Source organism: Herpailurus yagouaroundi, unplaced genomic scaffold, assembly GCF_014898765.1.
Source record: "Herpailurus yagouaroundi ecotype Mexico unplaced genomic scaffold, PumYag 28, whole genome shotgun sequence".
In the NCBI taxonomy this organism is placed as follows: Eukaryota; Metazoa; Chordata; class Mammalia; order Carnivora; family Felidae; genus Herpailurus; species Herpailurus yagouaroundi.
In genome coordinates this window covers 43,647,705-43,668,015 of record NW_024412376.1, presented here as the reverse complement: position 1 = coordinate 43,668,015, position 20,311 = coordinate 43,647,705, and the positions used below count along the sequence as shown (strand labels likewise).

Genomic DNA, 20,311 nt, shown 5'->3' with positions numbered 1-20,311 from the left:
CCTGGGATGGAATAAGAAAGGAGTAAATGGCAGCCAACCCAGACAACCTGCTCCCTGCCTTTCCGGAAGAGACTCACAGCTCCCCAGTCAAGGCTCCTTCACACCCAGGCCAGCTTTTCCCGGAGAGGGGTGATGAAAATATGAAATGGGGCTTAGCTAAGGCTAAGAATGAACGCTTGAGATGTTTTGGCGCAAAAAGATGATGTTTGTTAAAGCTTATTCATTTAATTTAAGAGAGAGAGAGAGTATGTGAGCAGGAGAGGGGCAGAGGAAGAGAGAGAGAGAGAATCCCAAGCAGGCTCCATGCTGTCAGTGCAGAGCCCAGTGTGGGGCTTTAGCTCACGAACCATGAGATCATGCCCTGAGCCGAAATCAAGAGTCAGATGCTTAACCGACTGAGCCACCCAGGGACCCCTAAAAAGGTGGCTTTATTAAAACACAGGGACAGGACCTGTGGGCAGAAAGAGCTGCACTGTGGTTGTGAGGAGTGACTGATTATATACTTTTAAGTTTGTGGAAGGAGTGGGGATAAAGATTAAGTAAGTTTCTAAGGAATTTTGAAGCAAGGCTTTCAGGACCTTGGGGAGGGGGGGCTAGCTGCTATTAAGATAAGGTCACTTTTATTCTTTAATAAAATATAAACATTAAGACATGGAGGCAGCCATGGGTTCCTGGAGGAAGGTCACGCTCTGCATGTTTCAGGTGTCAGTGAGCTGCAAGCTGAAAGCAGATTTAATTTAAGCTACATTTCTCTTGCCTTTGTTTCCCTCATCAGAGGCATCAGGGGGACCTTCCCTCTCCGAGGCATTCTCATTAGTGCAGAAATGGGGCCAACAGAAAAGAGCGTCACCTCCCCCTCAGCTACCAGGAGAAACCCTGGAATGACACCTCCCTGCACAAACAGAAACCTGGTTCTTGTCTTTCTCTTCCACACAGTCCTATGCCTGTCAGCTGAGTTGTTTCTACCCTAAGACCCCATGCTTTTCACTCCTACCATAGGCACCCACCCATCCCCCACCCCTGTTGCCTGACAGGGACTGATGTTACCATTTTCCTCCTGGTACAGCCCTTCCAGGTTCATCCTGTCAGGAGGAGGAGACTCCTCAGGCTTTGGTGAGGCTGTCTTCATTGTCTTTTCTTAGGGCACCCTTGTCTGCCTTCCACTCTTGCCAGACGAAAGCTGCCCCTGTGGGAGAGCTGAGGACTTGGCAGGCTGCTCCCTCACCTCACCACCTAGTGCCCTCATTCCCGCCCCCTCCTCGTCTCAGTGCGCAGCCTGCCGGGCCACTGGCTGCCCAGGCACGCAACGGAGGGAACAGGGTGACTTAGAACAAGCCTCACTCGCTGCAGGCTCCCCACATTCGCTCCTAGTGTGGGCGGTCAGAGCAGAGGGACCTTGTAACGATGGGATTTAGTTTGCTTTCTGGCTCATTTGTATGCTTTGCTGTGGGAAGTGCATTTCTTTTAAACTATAGAAAGACAACAATGTTACATCGATGACAGATAAATCTAGATAGCCTGATGAGCAGTTTGCCTGGGATTAATGTCCTCACCACACAACAAGTGACAGATATGCTGAGTGACTGCCAGCACACCCCCAAAGAATCCCAGGATAGAACCCCCAGACTCAGGAATTACCAATGTCCCTTTCAGAAGTTGGGGATTTTATTTTGCTCTCTCTGACTATTTTGAATTAGGAACCAGTGTCATAAATGGTTAAATGAGTTTGCCAGAAAATATTCAAGTGTAAGGCAACCGTATCCAAGTTCCCTGCAGAGACTGGACACAAAGGAACACTGGCAGCCAAGCCTGTTATTAAGAAGGTCACAAGATGCCATCTGTTACCGTGTGCACTTTACTGTTCAAGCATAACATCAACTAGGAGGTAGCCGCAATAGATTGTGCCTGTGAACTTAAAAGACAGCACTCTACTGGGCGATTTTAGTGGGCTTGCGTGAACAAACCGTGCTGTCTGCCTATGGGGATGCACAGGGTTGTATGGGGAGGAGATTAGAGGAAAACAAAGTACTGTTTTTAGGTCTGTTCTTGGTTATGGCTCCAGTGGAATTTGGGATGATACTGGCTGGTTTTCCTAATCTTCTTCTTGCCTCGTTTTAGCCATTATAAAATATGATAGTGGCACTCTTTCTTTATCTGTAATTATGAAAGTGCCTTATTCTTTAGTCACAACTTAAAAAAAAATTTTTTTAATCCCTAGAGAAATTTAACGAATTGCACAATCAGTGTTTACTTACTCTTGCCTACATTCGTCAATTGTTAACATTTTGCCACGTTTGTTAACTGGAACTTTTTCTGTTGTTTTAAATTTTTACTTATTTATTTTGAGGGAGAGAGCATGAGTCGGGAGGGGGGGCGGGGCAGAGAGAGAGAGGGAGAGAGAGAGAATCCCAAGCAGGCTCGGTGCTAACAGCAGAGCCCAAGTTGGGGCTTGATCTCAGGACCGCGAGATCATGACCAGAACCAATATCAAGAGCCGAATGTTTAACCAACTGAGCCACCCAGTGCGCCCTCTGTCTCTTTATACTGATACTTGGTATACACTTCTTTGCTAAGCTTTTGAGAATAAATTACAGATATCGTAACAGTATATCCTTAAATACCGCAGCACCTACCTGAGTAAGAATGTTCTCTTACATAACCATAATACTATTATCATATTCAAGAAACTTAATACTGATAGAATATTTTTCACCAAATATACAGACCATTACATGCCTTTTTTTTTTTTTTTAATTTTTTAAAATGTTTGTTTACTTTTAAGAGAGAGAGATAGGGGAGCAAGCAGGGGAGGGCCAGAGAAAGAGGGAGACACAGAATCTGAAGCAGGCTTCAGGCTCTGAACTATCAGCACAGAGCCCGATGGGAGGCTTAAACCCACAAACCATGAGATCATGACCTGAGCCAAAGTCATACGCTTAATGAGCTGAGCCACCCAGGTGCTCTCTTACACTTGCTTTCTTTTTTCTTTTTTGAAAAAAAAAAATTTTTTTTTTTAAATGTTTATTTATTTTTGAGACAGAGAGAGACCAGAGCATGAACGGGGAGGGGCAGAGAGAGAGGGAGACACAGAATCGGAAGCAGGCTCCAGGCTCTGAGGCATCAGCCCAGAGCCCGACGCAGGGCTCAAACTCACGGACCGTGAGATCGTGATCTGAGCTGAAGTCGGCCGCTTAACCGACTGAGCCACCCAGGCGCCCCTTACACTTGCTTTCTTGATAACATGCTTTTAAAAAACCAAATACCTGTAGCATCACATCAGTATTGGCACAACATTTAAGGACCTAAATGTAAAGGTAGAATTTGTTGGCTGTTACTAATATTGTTAGTTTCATCAACAAAATTGCTCAGTTTGGTACAGTTCTAACATTAGGAAGGGAAACAGGGAGGTGGATACACACTAGCAGATTAGGGTAACATTAAATGTCCTTAATTAAAAGGCCAGCTGAAACTACCAATGTCAAGTTGCACTGTGGACTCACTTTGTCAACTTTGAACTCACAAAGAAAAAAATTACTAGCTAACCATGCTCCAACATATGTGGGTTTGCTGATGTTCCTCTCCACAAACAGACTAAAGAAAATGAGAGACATTTCTGAAAATGTCAGAAAAATGCTCAGAAAGATGACCACGTTTGGGTAAAAGATGGACATATAAGTAGAAATCCCTCATAGACTGTCTAGCACAAATTCTAGTGCCTGTTTTTTCCCATAATCCATCAAGTACCTCAAAAATACTTTCTATAAAACTTTAATATTATAGAATCATATCATTTACTAATTACTGATTATCATATAATTCTTGAAAGAAAAGGTGACATAAAACCATTCAAAGCCTCTGGCAGTCCAGTGGGATTTATAAAAGTCTCACAGAGCTTTGAAAGGCTAAGGATTCATAGCTAATGGAATAATCAGAACTAACTGTGCAGCATAAACTTTTTATCCACCTGCTTTTACTGTAGCTGTGAAAAAGCAGGTTTTTCTTGAATTCACCTGAATAAATTGTTGGACTCTGTATTGGACTTTAGCTTAAGATATCTTGTTTTAGAAGTTTATCAGCATAAAATTGCACAAATAGCAATGAGCATTTGACAAAAACTATTCCTCTCCCTTGACTCATTCCTAATGAAGAGACCCCATCATATTATGCCAAGCAAGTCCCCCTTTCTCTTTTAAATCAATTTTTATTTATTTTTAATCAAATTAAAATGTTCTCTTATTTTTAAAATCAAAATACACCAGAGAATGCAACATGACTAGTCATTAGGGAAATGTAAATTAAAACCAGTGAGACAGCACCTCACATCCATAAGAATGGTTATCATCACAAAGACGGACAATAACAAATGTTGGAGAGGATGTGGAAAACCAGAATCTTCATTCATTGCTAATGGGGATGTAGAATAGTACTGCCACTGTGGAAAACACTTTGACAGGTTTTTTAAAGTTAAACATAAACTTATCGTAGGATCTAACAATTCCACCTATAGGCATGTATCCAAGAGAAATGAATACATATATCTACACAAAGACTTGGACATGAATGTTCACTGCAGCATTATCCATAATAGCCAGAATTGGAAATAAGCCTTATGTCTATCATGGTGAATGGACAACAAAATTTGGTATATTCATACAATGGAATACTGCTCATCAATAAGAAGGAACAAAGTACCAAACAGCTGCAATGTGGATGAACCTCAAAAATATTACGTTAAGTAAAAGGAGGCAGAGAGACAAAACCACCTGGCAGATGATTCTGATTTCTGCGCGATGTCCAATAAAGGCAAATCTATAGGGAAAGTAGGTTAGTGGTTTTCTGGGGCTGAGGGCAGGAAAGAAGATTAGCCAAAAATGGGCATGAGAGATCTTACTGGGATAATGAAAATGCTCTAATACTATATTATGGTATTTTGATGGTTGTATAACTCAGTACATTTACTTGGAATCACTGAACTATATACTTAAAGTGGGTCAATTTTATGATATATAAGTTATATTAAGAAATATACCAGGGCTGTTTCAGACCTTGAGAAAAATGTATACCCTTACAATTTCTGCATAGCCTTGGTTCCCTCTGATTCTAAAAGTATAAGCTGTATATTATAGAATGTTCCAGGTATGAAGATGTTTATCCCAACTTCTGGTTTCTGGTTCTGCTTGTAAGGAGCTTGGAAGATGCCTCTCCATTCTAGCAACAGGTAAAAAGCTGGACAAAATTTAAAATTAACAACTCCTGGGGCGCCTGGGTGGCGCAGTCGGTTAAGCGTCCGACTTCAGCCAGGTCACGATCTCGCGGTCCGTGAGTTCGAGCCCCGCGTCGGGCTCTGGGCTGATGGCTCAGAGCCTGGAGCCTGTTTCCGATTCTGTGTCTCCCTCTCTCTCTGCCCCTCCCCCGTTCATGCTCTGTCTCTCTCTGTCCCAAAAATAAATAAACGTTGAAAAAAAAAAATTGAAGTACTCCAGAGTCTATGTTCTTAACAAGGTCTGCCCTTAGGAGAAACTACTTTGCCAAAGCCTAATCTGCTCGGGTATCATTATGGTAGCCTAACTGAACTGGGGGAAAAGAAAAACCAAACTCTAACTTACCTTAGCCTTCCATGAGGGAAAAGAGAAATACTCAACTCCAGCCCACTCTAGCCATCCTATTCTACCTAACACGGAAGGAGGAAAACCCTAGAAACACTGTGAAGTTCACTGTCCAGAGGGATAGTTTCACTGCAAGACTGAGACCTAATCATAGGACTGTAGAATGCTTCCTCTCCCCCATACTCCATCACCTCATTATTAAGGGCCTATTTACAGCAATTCTTTTCCTTGGAACATCATGTCCAGCTATCAAGAAATGTATGTAAGCCAATTTGACAATAACTTATATTCATAAAAAAGAAAGAAAGAAATAGTTACAAGGCATACTAAAAGGCGCAAACATAATTTGAAGAGATAGAGTAAGCATCAGAACCAGACATGGCAGGATTTGGTATTATCAGACCAGGGATTTAAGGCAACCATGATTAATATTCTAAGGGCTCTAATGGATAAAGTAGACAGCATATAAGAACAGACAGGCAATGTAAGCAGAGAGATGCAAATCCTAAGAAAGAACCAAAAAAAGAAATGCCAGAGATCAAAAACACTGAGCAACAAATGAAAAATGAAGAATTCCTTTAATGGATTTATAAGTAGACTGGTCACAGCTGAGGAAAGAATCTCTGAGCTTAAGGTTATCTCAGTAAAAACACCTAAACTTGAAAAGCAATGAGAACAAAGACTAAAAAATAGGACAGAATAGCCAAGGACTGGAACAACTACAAAGAGTATAACATATGTTTTGGGAATACTGGAAGGAGAAGAAGGAGAGAAAGGAAAAGAAGAAATGTATGAACAATAACAACTGAGAATTTCCACAGGTTAATGTCAGACACCAAACCATAGATCCAGGAATCTCAGGGAACATCAAGCAGGATAAATGTAAAACAAACAAAATACTTAAACGTAGGCATATCATTTTCAAACAACAGAAAATAAAAGATAAAGAAAAAAATCCTGAACAAAGCCAGAGGGAAAACACCTTACCTATAGAGAAACAAGAATTGTATCCAGCTTCTCCTTAGAAACTATGGAAACGAGAAGAGAGTAGCATGAAATATTTAGTGTTGAGGAAAAAAAAACAAACCCACCAACCTAGAATTCTGTACCCTGTGAAATTATCCTTCAAAAGTGAGGGAGAAATGAACACTTTGTCAGACAAAGTGAGGGAATTTGTTGCCAATAGATCTGCCCTGCAAGAAATGTTAAAAGTTCTATACAGAGAAGGAAAAGAATAGGTCAGAAACTCAGATCTACATAGACAAGAAAAGCATTGAAGAAGGTATAGGTAAACATAAAATCAAAACTTTTATTTTTCTAATTTTTAACCTAACAACAGTTTATTCAAAATAATAATAGTAACAATGTATTCAATTATGTAGGCTTATGTATGTCTTCCAATAAAGGAAGCTAGAGAACAGAAAATGTTATGAAGAAAATCATAAGGGAGAGAAAAAACATTTTATAACACTACATTGTAAAAAATCCATGTGTAGGTGGGCCTTTGCAGTCCTAACACATGCTGTTAAAGGGTCAACTGTATATGTACTTATTTATGCTTAAATACAAGAGAAATGAATGACAACAATGCCATAAGGGAGGGGAGAGAGGAATTAGGAATATTTTGTTATTATACGGCACTTGCACTACTTGTATAACATGTGGTATAATGTGACTTGAAATGTACTTGGAGTAGTTGTAACTACTCCAAACCCCAGGGCAACTATTTAAAAAGTAAAAAGAGAGGGAGGGAGGGAGAGAGGGAGAGAGAGAGAGAGAGAGAGAGAAATATAATTAAAATGTTAAGAAAGGAGAGAAAATGAAATCATATAAAATGCTCAACTGAAACCACAAAAGGCAGAGAAAGAGTAGAAGACAAATTTAGGAACAAGGAACAAGGGCAACAAATAGAAAACAGTAACAAATACGGTAGATGTTAATCCAGCTATATCAATAATCCGCCAGGTGCCTTGCCTTGACACTACCCAACTTCAATACTTACAAGAAAGTCAGAGTAATTAACACAATGCGGTATTGGTGAAAGAAGAGACATATAGATCAGTGGAACAGAATACAGAACCCAGAAATAGACCCACATAAATACAGGCAACCTATCTTTGACAGAGGAACAAAGGCAGTGCAATGGAGAAAAGACAGTCTTTTCAACAAATTTTGTCGGAACAACTGAACATCTAAAAAAATCTAGACATACACTTTACACCCTTACAAAATTTTCTCAAGATGGATCATAGACCTAAATGTAAAATGCAGAAGTGTAAAACTCCAAGAATATAGCATAGGAAAAAACCTAGATGACCTTGGTATGGCAATGACTTTTTAGATATGACATCAAAAACATGCTCCATAAAAGAAATAATAGATTAGATGAGCTTTATTAAAATTAATTTTTTCTGCTCTGCAAAAGACAAGAGAATGAGAAGCCACAGATTGGGAGAAAATATTTGCAAAGATACTTTTTATAAGGAGTTGTTATTCTAAATATACAAAGAACTCTTAAAACTCAACAACAAGAAACAAACAAAAAAACTGACTAAAAAATGAGCCAAAGACTTTAACAAACACCTCACTTGGAAGATATAAATATGGCAAATAATCAAATGAAAAGATGCCCCACATCATAGGTCATCAGGGAAATGCAAATTAGAAAACAACAATGAAATATCATTACACACATATGAAAATGGCCAAAATCTGGAACACTGACACTATCAAATACCAGCTGGTAAAGATGAGGAACAAACAGGCACTCTCATGCATTGCTGGTGGGAATGCAAAATGGTGCAGTCACTTTGAAAACCAGTTTGATGGTTTCTTAGGAAACTAAACATGCTCTTACCATATGATCTAGCAATTGTGGTCCTTGGGATTTATCCAAAAAAGTTGAAGACTTATGTCCCCACAAATACTTCCTTACACATAGATATTTATAGCAGCTTTATAATTGTCAAAATTGGGAAGCAAGGAAGACGTTCTTTAGTAAGTCAATGGATAAATGAACTGTGGCGCATCTAGACAATGTGATACTATTCAGCACTAAAAAGAAATGAGCTGTCATGGAAAGACATAGAGGAAGCTTAAGTGCATACTACAAAGTGAAAGAAGCCAATCTGAAAAGGCTACATACTATAGGATTCCAACTACCTGACATTATGGAAAAGGCAAAACCATGGATACAGTAAAAAGATCAGAGGCTGCCAGGGGCTGGGAAGGAAGAGGAATGAATAAGCAGAACACAAAGGAATTTTAGGGCAGTAAATATACTCTGTATGAAACTATAATGATAGACACATGTCATTATACATTTGTCCAAACCTATAGAATCTACAACACCAAGAGTGAACTGTAACATGAACTGTGATTAGGATGTTACAATGTAGGTTCACTGACTGTAATAAATGCACCACTCTGGCAGGGGGATGTTGATATGTTGTATCATATTGATATATTGATATATATATGAATATATATACATATTGATATATATATCAACATATATGATGTTGATATGGGGTGGGGGGGAGGCAGGAGTATACGAGTATATGGGGACTCTATGTTCTCTCAATTTTGCTGTGAATCTAAAACTGCTCTAAAAAATAAAATCTTTTTTAAAAGAGAGCAGCATTTGAAAGGTTAACTATTTTTAGATGGGAAAGGGGACATAGATAATTATTTTTTACTGGATTAAAATTTAAGAAAATTAATAAAGACTGAACACAGTCTCTACTTTAGGCTTACTTCAGGACAACCTCATAGAGAAAGCCAAAGTACATGTCAAACTGAATAATTTTGATAACATTTTAAAAATCATAGATGTATAATTTCGATGTCCCCTTAGCTATTATCAGTCTGGTTTTCTTTTTAAAATAAAATTGAGGGGCGCCTGGGTGGCGCAGTCGGTTAAGCATCCAACTTCAGCCAGGTCACGATCTCGCGGTCCGGGAGTTCGAGCCCCGCGTCAGGCTCTGGGCTGATGGCTCAGAGCCTGGAGCCTGTATCCGATTCTGTGTCTCCCTCTCTCTCTGCCCCTCCCCCGTTCATGCTCTATCTCTCTCTGTCCCAAAGATAAAAAAAAAAAAAAAGTTGAAAAAAAAATTTTTTTTAATAAAAAATAAATAAAAAATAAAATAAAATTGAAATGTGTACCACAAAAAAATTACCTCCACCCTCAAAAGCTCCAGAATATTTACTAAAAATTAACTTTTAGTCACAGGGTCATTTTACCTGACTCTTAATTTTTCCACTGGTTAAATTCTAAAGGGAAGTAAGTAATGTGTGTACAATTCATTTGCATGGTACAAATGGGAATGTAAGAGATTTTACTCTAACCCTGGGTTTAATCCTGGTTTTCCCTCTTCATTTGGATGCAGGACTATTACCTCATATGACCAGTTCTTTCAAAAATTCACATGATGTCAAGCACAGTGTGGTAAGTCCAATATTTCTCAATGACCTTGACATGGAGAGCGCTTAAACAATCGTACCCTGCATATTTCATAAAAAACTATTTATTGTTTAAAATTACTTACTCATCAAATATGTATTTGTGAACGCTTATTATGTGTGTAGCTTTCTTTTAGCTGATGGGGATACAGTGATAAACAGCCAAGGTTATAAATTGTGAACTGATGATGTTGTGTCTCTTCTTTACAGTTACCAACGTTCCTCTTTCCCATGTAAGGCAATAACTATATAGATTATATTGACAGTTTAAAAACAAAAACAGCTTTTCTCTGATTGTAACCTTTCAAATAATACAGAGAAATAGAGGCAGAAGTAAAAATTATCTGAAATCCTTTCCCTCCCCCAGAGATAATTGCCATTAACATTTTAGTGAACTTCCTCAGGAATGTCTCTCTACATTTATGCATATGTAAAGATACACACACACACACACACACACACACACACACACACACACAGAATGCCTTGATGGGATCCACTGTCCTCTGCAATCTGCTTTAATCACTGAATATTTTCATGGACATTTCTTTCAGTATTAGCAATATTTATCATTTCAATGGATACATAATGTTCCATTGACTGGATATATCGCAATGTAAAAATATCCTGTATTGCTAGGCATTTAGGTGTTTCAAATTGGCAACTATTGTAAATAATGCAGTGATGAGTAAATTTAAATGTAAAATTTTGCAATTGTACAATTATCTCCTCAGGGTACTTTCTCATAAGTAGAATTCTTGGATCAGGAGTTGTTATGCTTATTTTAAATCTTGATATATGGCCAAATTGCCTTCCAGAAAATTGGCCTCATGCACCAGCGGTCCTCAAGAGTGCTTGTTTTCCTATATTTTCTCTAACACTGGCTTTAAAAAATAATTTTAGTATTTCCCAATTGGATAGATGAAGATATTTTACTTTCCTTTTAATTTTAATTTCCTTGATTATTAGTGAGTTTGAGCATCCTCTGCTTATTACTTATTTATAGCTTTTTTGTGCTGATAGTCAATTTTCATAATTCAAGGTAGTTATGTTTTCTAAATTCCCTACTAACAGTGAAGTGGTCATTATGGAACTGTTGCTCCTAGGAGAAATGTAGGGCCAGGTTCCTGTGAGCCTCTGGTCACAACATTTCATCAACTGTAAATTTGTATTTATGTAGGTTTCTGTTTAAAGCTACCTTATTTCATACGTATTGTTGATTCACTGACATTGAACTAATAGCCAACAGCTCTATAAATCACGCCTGGATGAAGTTTACCTAACAAATGTATCTTTTCCATAAGGCACATCAAAGTCCTCTTGCACGTAGGAACGTTACACAGCACGTCAGCATGACACTGGAGGCCATTTCAAAAAGTGATACCACTCATAAAATGCATAAAAATGCAGAAAAAGTGGCACTAAACAGGCCACAAAAAGGACACTTGTGTAAAGTACGAGAGCTGAAACAAGAAGGCAAAGTGACCTCTGGTTTGACCTCGACTGGAAACGTGCACATCAGGTGACTCAACTTGTTAACTCTGTGCATGTCCTTGAATGCTTCAAAAGTGCTGCACGTATTAGCTTTGGGGTTACAAATAAATTTTAACGAGTAGGAAAATTGGAAACTACGGAATCCATGAATAATGATAACTGACTGTATTCATTTCCTTTGCCCACTTTTCTATTAGGGTGTTTAGCTTCTTCTCATTGATTTGTATAAGCTATCTCCATATTGAGATAGTACTCTTTTGCCTATCTTACTTTATACATTTCTCCCCCAATTTTGTCTTTTGATTTCACTGTTGGTGTCTGTTACAACAGTGGGTTTGGATAGCAGTATCAAACTGCCTCCTGAATGAGGAAGCACAACACAGGAAAAAGAATTTTATTAAATTTCTATTGTTGTGAAAGCAGTTGGCATTTATTTTTATATTTTTCACAGGCACACCAAATTCTGTGTGGTGATTTTTCTCCAGCACCTCCAAATTATGAAAAATCAGGTAAGTCCTGTCCTAACCTACCACTTTACATCATGTTCTGCCTTGATTTGAATGACGGTCTTCATCTGATATTTTCACCCCTTCCAGCGTCTGAGGTCATTCAAGGCCTTTTGCATTTCTGCTTCTTTCCTCCTGTCATGCACCCTGTTATTTTGTTGTACCTCTCCTAACAGTAAGGATGGCAGGATGCAGAAACAAAAGGAGGGGGAAATCCCAGAGAAACATTTCCCAGCAGCACCTCTGAAAAAGACTATACATGTGAGAAGGTTGTGGTGGTAACAGATGTTGGGTGGGACTGGGAAACTAGTATGTATGTGAGTGTTTGAAGTTATTGATTAAAAGTGATTTTGGAATACTAGTAAATTTCATTTACTCATATTACGATAGACTCTACCACAAGCACTTACACACTGCCTGTCTCTTTTACACTAGGTATGAGAATTAAAAAGCCAGCATCTAAGAATCTGATGAGCTACAATCGACTAAAGAAAGACTTTCTGAAGCATGTAAGAATCTTTTTACTTGTCACCCAACAGTGGACCCCTGGAGTAGTGTCAGTGAGTGTGCAGTGTGGCAGTGAGGGTGGTGGTGTGTGTGCGTTCAGAGTGGGTATGAAGGGGATCCCAAATTTACAATCAAGTGACAAACAGAAAAGTACACTATCCTGATGAACATTCCTTCTTTCTTTTTTCAAAATTTTTTTAACGTTTATTCATTCTTGAGAGACAGAGCATGAGTGGGGGAGGGGCAGAGAAAGAGAGGGAGACACCAGAATCTGAAGCAGGTTCCAGGCTCTGAGCTGTCAGCACCGAGCCCAAGTTGGACGCTTAACTGACTGAGCCACCCAGGTGCCCCAGTTGAGCATTCTTTCTTAAAGCATCCTGGACATTTTGTATAGATCTCTCCGGTTGTTGTGGAAACAAGCCTCAAAGAGGCTTAGGTGGATTGGAAATTTCTCTGGTACTGCCTAAATTTTCATCAGTGATATCAGTGATTTGCTGGATTCTGCCTCTTGCAAAAAAAAAAAAAAAAAAAAAAAAAAGGCAGTAGGTTCTCAGATTGTCCTTCCTTTCTGGAGACCTACCCTGGGTGCCCAGAGTCCTGGCCCACTCTCCTCATAAGCTTGTTCCACCACCCAATATCTACTATCTCTGCTCCCCCTGACGTGGCTCTCCAGAGCAGGGCCTCTGTCTTTGCCGATCAGACTTTCTCAAAATCAAGTAATTTTCTTAAAGTTTATTTCTTTATTTTGAGAGAGAGTGAGAAGGAGAGAGAGGGCAGAGAGACAGAATCCCAAGTAGACTCCTCACCATCAGTGCAGAGCCCAACACGGGGCTTGAACTCACAAACTGTGAGATCATGGCCTGAGCTGAAGTCAAGAGTCAGACACGTAACTGACTGAGCCACCCAGGTTCCCCTCAAAATCCAGTAATTTTTAACAGGATGTTAAAATGGAATTCTTTTTTTGTCTTAAAAGTTCTGGCAGAGATTCCTAAAGAATGAGTTGAAAAAAAGAATAAAAACTAGTTTCTACAAGTACTCCACTGACTTCACCTCAATATAAAAGTTACAACTAATTAGTTTTGCTATCCCATTACTTTTGTTTATTAAGATTTATCTTTAAATTAACTTGAAAAAGGGGTTAAGCATCTGACTTCAGCTCAGGTCATGATCTCATGGTTCGTGGGTTTGAGCCCTGCATCCGGCTCTGTGATGACAGCTCATAGTCTGGAGCCTGTTTTGGATTCTGTGTCTCCCTCTCTCTCTGCACCCCCCCTCCCCCACTCAAGCTCTGTCTCTCTCTGTCTCTCAAAAATAAATAAATGTCAAAAAATAAAATAAAATAAATTGACTTGAAAAAAATCCCAGCCTCACCCTAAGTAATTATATTTGTGACACCACAGATTTGGTATTCCTAGTTGTATGTATTAGACAAAAACCCTGACTATGAAAATAAGAAATGTTATTCAGGTACCACCTAACATTATCACAAGAACCACCAGTTACATGCACATATCATTTTGGAACATGCTAGTCTATGGGCACCAACTAGCTAATCTCACAAAATTAGCTAATGGGGCCTGGCTAGACAACCCACCTGGGTTCCCCGGTACCATTCAATGATGGCCTTCCAAAAATTGTGCACTTTTCTTGATTTTTCTGCTTTAGGCTTTGATACCTTTCCTAGGGAACATTGTAAGCACGACAGGGCAGGGCTGTGGTAGGCTGTGGAGGGAGTTCTTTGGGGGCATTTGAAGCTGGGCAGTGGACTAAAAGATGTATTGTGCGGGTGGCCGGGGACCTCCCTTCACTGTAGGGTTGTTGCATCCTTCTAGGAAGGGTAGATGATTTCCTGAAAGTGTATTTGTTGCTAGCCGGGCCTCCTGGGGTTTGCTTGGGAGAATCATTAACCATTGCTAAATAAATCAGTCCCTCTTGCTGCGTGGAGTTGTACTGGTTCCAAGCGATTCCACTGCCAGTAGCTGCAGCTGCTCTTGGGAACAGTTGCCTTTCTCTTTGAGATACTTCCCCGGCCCCCACCCCTAAAGTGATTTTACTATACTCACAGTGGCCTCTTTTAAGTCAACAATTCCTGACAAAGTAGTGGCATTACATCCTACTCTTGATTTTGCGGTACAACAGGCTAAAAGTACTCCCCGTCCGGAACCTCCCTGCTCCCACAAAGAATATGGGGTACTTGTTTGGGAAACTTGGGGCTTGAAGTTCTGACCAAAAATAACAAATAAACCATGACCTTTTATTTATTAGACAAGGCAAAATCTTAAAATTTTTTAGAGGTGCTGTATTTTGGGGGAGAACAAGCAATGAGGGGTAAAATGTACAAATTCCTGCATCAGCAAAAAGTAGGGATTGAACGAAATCCTCAGCAACACGTAAGGACTGGATGAAATTTTCAACCATCATTAACAATATTCTCAGTTTTTAAAGAATCTGCTTGGCGTTGAATGCCTTGGTAACCATCTTCTTAATACTGCTTTTCCTGGGCCCTATCTTCAAGGAACTCACGTTGTAAAATTGTCAAGTAGAGAAACTCACACCCAGGAATGTCCATACTAAAGGAACCCTAGGGGAGGCAGGGGAAACAATCTTACCACTCACGGATGATTAAGTAAGGGGCGGGAGAGAAGCAGCGATGGCTTGTGATGCCAGGGTTCTTACATGTTTTCTCTCTCCTGCGTTTGGACTGGCCTTCCTAACAGAGACACGATACATGTAATAGGTTAACGGAGATGGAGGAAAATGCAGGAACAATCCCGACTCCTGCTCAACAATGAGGTCTTGGCAACTTCACTCCCAGTTCCGTGCAGAAAGTAACCTCAGTGGAAGGGCAAGGGCTAACAACCAGGCCATTTTTCTCCAGCTTCAGGAACCGTGTAATTCGGCCAGCAAGGTTGGCTCGTCTGAAGACTCAGAAAGTGATCAGTACTCCGTTTATAGCCTGGGGGGACCGTTCTCGTCACTGAGCTGAGTCGGAAAACCCAGTCCCAGAGCTAGAGGCCTGCAGCTTCGTTTAAAGACTTTGAGGTAAGAGTGGGCCCGGTAAGATCTAGACCTTAGCCGACTGGCTTTTTCAGACACTTCCCTGGGCTTCAAACACCCTCCATCCCCTTTTTTTTTTCCCTCTTAAATTAGAAGCGGGAACAAAAGTTATCGGTATAATCATTACATAAAATCATTTTTTTAAGAGTAAATACCTGGAGCCACCCTTCTCTGCAAGAACCACAGAAATGGTGCTGTGGCCCCCACAGCTGCAGGCTCCAGCATCAACGGGCCGGTCCCCTCTATCTGGAGCCCCGGTCGGGGAGGGCCGCAGGGGCGTGAGAAAGGCTTTTTTGTATTCAGAGCCATAGCCCAGAAGAGCCGCAGCCTTCCACGGCCAGGCTTTCCTCCGCAGCGGGCGCCGCGGGAAAGCAAACGCGCCCGGACCGTGGGACACGCGGCGGTGATTCCGGGGACGCCGGCTGGGAACTTGGGGCGGGGAACGCCGCGGCTTTTCCAGCCCCTGCGCTCCCGGGAGGAGCCTCGCGGCCTCCAGGCCCCGCCCACGCCCCGCCCCTCTGTCCGCCGCGGACTTCCTCTCCCCCTCCCCCTGCTCCCCCTCCCCCCACGCTCCTCCCCCCCCACGCTCCTCCCTCCCGCAGCTCCGCACGTCCCGTCCGCCTCCCGCTCTCCCCGGCGCCGCGCGCTGGAGGCGGGGCTCAGGCGCGGCTGCCGTGGCGGCGGCGCGAAGTCCCTGCGCGCGGGAAGGAGCCAGACGCGGTCCAGGGCCGCAAAGCGTCCCAACGGCTCGTGTTCTTTGAGGGCAAGCGGAACAGTGTGGTTACGAAAGTAGCTACTTCCTACCCCTTGCTGCCCACCTCCCGCCCCGCCCTCTGCCCCCTCCTCCATTTACTTCCATTTACCCAGACTGTCCTTCACATGATTGCTGTGGAATAGAAAAGGTAATTCATTAAAAGTCGCACCCCCCCCCCCCCCCCCCCCCCCCCCCCCGCCCGCCTCAACTCCTAGTGGTTATTTTTGTTCTTTAACCCGGGTTAGGCTAAATACATTCCCGGGAAGCCATCTGGTCTGGTTCCCGGGATCCCTTCGTATGGTTTCCATTAAGCTCGCCAAACCGTGCATTGAAAATGTAGCCTTGGAGCCACTCAGGAACCTCCAGGATTTTTGCTTTTGCCAACCTCGTTTAGAGAATCTCAGGCAGAGGGAGGTAAAGGCCTCTATTTAAGTTCTGAGTCAGGTACCCAATGTTCTGGCTTATGTTGTAATTAATATGCTTGACTACTCCAAGAAAATACAACTCTCTATGTCAATTGGCATCATTCCTTCCTTCCTTCATTCATTCAGTATTTGTTTACCAGATGCAAGGCATTGCTTATTAGAGTTCTGTTTTAATTCTAAAACTCTATGTTAACGGCTTGACAGATGAGGTTACAAAATAACCTGGCCACAGAAATTCAGTTCGAACAGCAGCATTTGTGCGGTTGGGTCTACACCTTTTTTTCTGTTGTCTCCCATTTCTCTATCCCCCCACAGACAAAAAACAAATACTGGCTTGTGGGAACATACTCCCTTACACATGGATTGGGGTTTATGGTCCAAGAAAAAAGGAAACAGATTCATACATAGTGTTATAACTGCAAAGTTCCTTAGAATTCATCACAAATAAGCCTGTCAGTTTATTGAGGAGACTCTGAAAGTGTAGAGAAGGTCACTCGGCTTTCAGTACTGTGGCCTAATTTAAGGAAGAGACAGAGACATCAAGTGCCTTCTCATATACTGCACAAAGGACTTTGATCAAACTCAATTCAGCTGTAGTACATCCTCTCTCTTGCCCTTCACTCCGCAGTCCCTTCTCTGTCCCACTCTGGATCGTGCCTGGGGAGGGAGGTGTTACAGCCCTGTCTTCCTTCCCCTAGCCTACGCTTCACTCCCTTCTTTCTCTTTTTCTTCCCTTGCTATCTCCACCACCACCCCCAACCCCTGACCATGAGATTTTATTTGGGTTTTTAAAATGAAACCAGGTGCTACATAAAACAAAAGCAAAGTAATAACAAGGAAAGACTATCCAATGCCTAAGGAATGTGCTGAGTTTTATGACTCAGGCTGTCCTGGCAAAGAACTCCGACTTACATGGAGAGGTGGGTGGCACAGAGCACGGACCATACATGGCAGCCCTGGCCTCCCCAGATAGGCACGGTCAAGGCAGCCTGTGACTCATTTTCATAAAACCAGAGACTCTTGTTCCTTGTGGAGCAAGACTTCCTGGAGGCTAGAGCCAAATGATCTTCAACTTTTCCCTACGGGGCCAGTTCAGCCTGACATAGCAGGGGCCACCTTGATGTTTGCAGGGGAAAGGAGCCTGGGCAGAAGGCCATCCCTGGGAAAGAAACAGGCTTGCTGGACTTGGGCAAGGGTTTTGGTGCACTGAAGTGATGAGTAACACGTATGCTGCAAAGAGACATGAAAAATTGGCTTGTATTTTACTGGAGACAATGGCTTATGAGCTCCAGGTGACAGGACTGCCCCAGTGCCTTGGAAGAGGAGAGTGTGGCAGAGGTGCTGGGAGCCCAAAGGGTGTTTGCTCTTTGCAGTGGTGGGTGGTGAAGAGCGCAGGAAAAGCTAGCCCGATTCTGGCGCCATTTCTGGGGGGGGCTATTGCTAATGCAATTGGGAGTAAGTAAGGGCAGGAGTGGGGGGTCTCTACATAAACACTCCAGAGACACCCAGGCACACATGCTCACATTCTGAGAATTCTTTGCACATGAGCATAGGAATGGGGTGAGGTGTACATTTTTTCTGTTACTAAGAGACAGGCTGAGAGAGCTGAGAACGCGAAGGAGAATGTCTCTCCCAGCAGAGGTGGTGGGAGGGGTCTGAACTTGGGTGACAAGGATCTGTTTGTGCCTCCTTCATTGCACAGGCCTGGGTAGAACAGGACTGATAGTGTTCTTCTGGTTTCTGCCCACCTCAGAGGAGGCTGTCCCTTTTTGAATGAGAATGAGTCTTGACTGGCATAAATGAGATCTTCGTGCAGCAGCCTCTTGGAATGGGGCCTTATTTTTCCTTTTCTTCTTTCCTTTTCCATGGAATACCCGTTGAAAAGCTACAGTGACTATTCCATAATTGCAGGAAAAGCTCTGCTCAACTTTTTCATTAAAGTCTACTTACCTGGAAAAATAAAGTCTTTTAAGGACCATGACTTCATAAATATTTATAGTGTGAACAGGCGTCACTCTGGTCCTGTAGGAGAATGGGCTCATTCAGTTTTATTTATGATGTGACACTCGGGTGAGTGACATCCGTCATCTGGGTCGGTCCTACACTCTGTTCCACTGAAGCATGTTTATGGAGTGATTATGCCTGCAAATATTTGCTATATTTAGTCCTTCTCCTCCCCTAACCCCCTCTTAGCCTTTTAAACTCCCCAAACCAGCAAAAAGCCAAGCTTATGGTCTAGGGAAGATTTGAACCCTAATGACAAGGCACAGGGGCTGGAACAAATGCTATAGAAGCATATGACGAGCTGCGAGGCAATTTGAGTGGGAGCAATGGTGGTTATTATAGCATTCATACACTGTGGTGTTTTTGTTGGGCCTGTATCTAGCAGGTGAGAGCTCTCAGCTGGGCATTTGACAGGTGATGGGCACAAGCCTGGGTGATGAACGCAGATGGGTACTTATGAAACTTTCTTTCCTGGGGAGCTTTCTCTGGACAGGCTCTCATAGCCCTCAAATCTGTCACTGTGCACCCTGGGGATCTGGGGGCAGGGGACAGTGTGAACTCTGTGGCCTCCCCTGGGTCAAGGTTTCTGGTGAAACCCGAGGCTGTCCCCTCTCAGCCACACCTGGCCCCTGGCTGTGGGGTAGCAGCTGCCCTTCTTCAGCTGGGGAGGAGGGAGGGCCACCTTTGGCTTCTAGTTTTACAGCTACACATGCCCTGACCTAGGCATTCCAGGCTGGACCCAGGCCTGCTCCTGGGCTCAGTGCTTGCCTGGGATCAGCTTGGCCACCTATTGTTTATCCTGGGAAGGGCCAGGTCTTGGCACAGAGGCCTGAACTGTTGCCAGCATTTTATTTTTAGAGACAGGAAAATGTTTGCTTTTTGGCAGCTTCTTTTTTTTTTTTTTCTTTTTTTTTTTTTTTTGGCACACACCGGGACGGCACAAAAAAAGTTCAAGTGAGAGATTCCAAGCCTTAAATTCATGGCATGTGACATAGGCAATAGTACCATGAACCTCTCAACAGAAGCCTTTGTGGAGCCTAAGGCTTTCCATTAGCAGGCCTCTTCTGCGGAGTGGGTCCTGCCTGTTCCCTCCCCCCACACCCACCGGCAGCAAGAGGTCTCTAGTCCATAGACCCCCCCAAACTGGACATTTGATGAGTCCTTTTGCCATGTGTCAGCTGGTCTGAGATTTTGTAGTTCTTACCTCCATTCATTTCCTTCTCTACCAATTCATAATGCAGTCCAACTTGGTAGACAGAGGAAGAAAAACAATCAGCCCGCTAAATCTGATGTTTATCGCCCCTCCTCAGACCCACTGTCATTGTCATCATGATGCTTGGGGCAAAGCATCCAGCTTCCATGGCAAGAAGGGCATTACTACACTTGGAGAGTGCATTTCCAACTTTCATTGAAAATTATTATTTGTCCCAACATTGTCCCTCTTAAAACATATTTTCTAGGTCCTGGGATTCTAATTACTGACAATTTATCTGAAAG

At 42.3% G+C, this 20,311-nt stretch overlaps 1 protein-coding gene and 1 long non-coding RNA gene across 2 annotated transcripts in view; one reads left to right on the top strand and one right to left on the bottom strand.

Moving 5' to 3' along the window:
* The window catches only part of CUNH4orf51 (chromosome unknown C4orf51 homolog), a 47,236-nt gene that overhangs the window by 16,914 nt on the left and 10,011 nt on the right, over positions 1-20,311 (top strand). The window contains 1 exon segment of the mRNA XM_040484629.1: positions 15,312-15,616. Within this exon segment, the coding sequence (XP_040340563.1) occupies positions 15,312-15,560 (249 nt within the window). The 3' untranslated portion in view covers positions 15,561-15,616.
* On the bottom strand, positions 630-1,213 carry LOC121028964 (uncharacterized). The gene is made up of 2 exons (XR_005789517.1): positions 1,048-1,213; positions 630-713 (listed from the first exon to the last, which is right to left on the bottom strand). It is a non-coding gene; the product is annotated as an uncharacterized LOC121028964 (long non-coding RNA).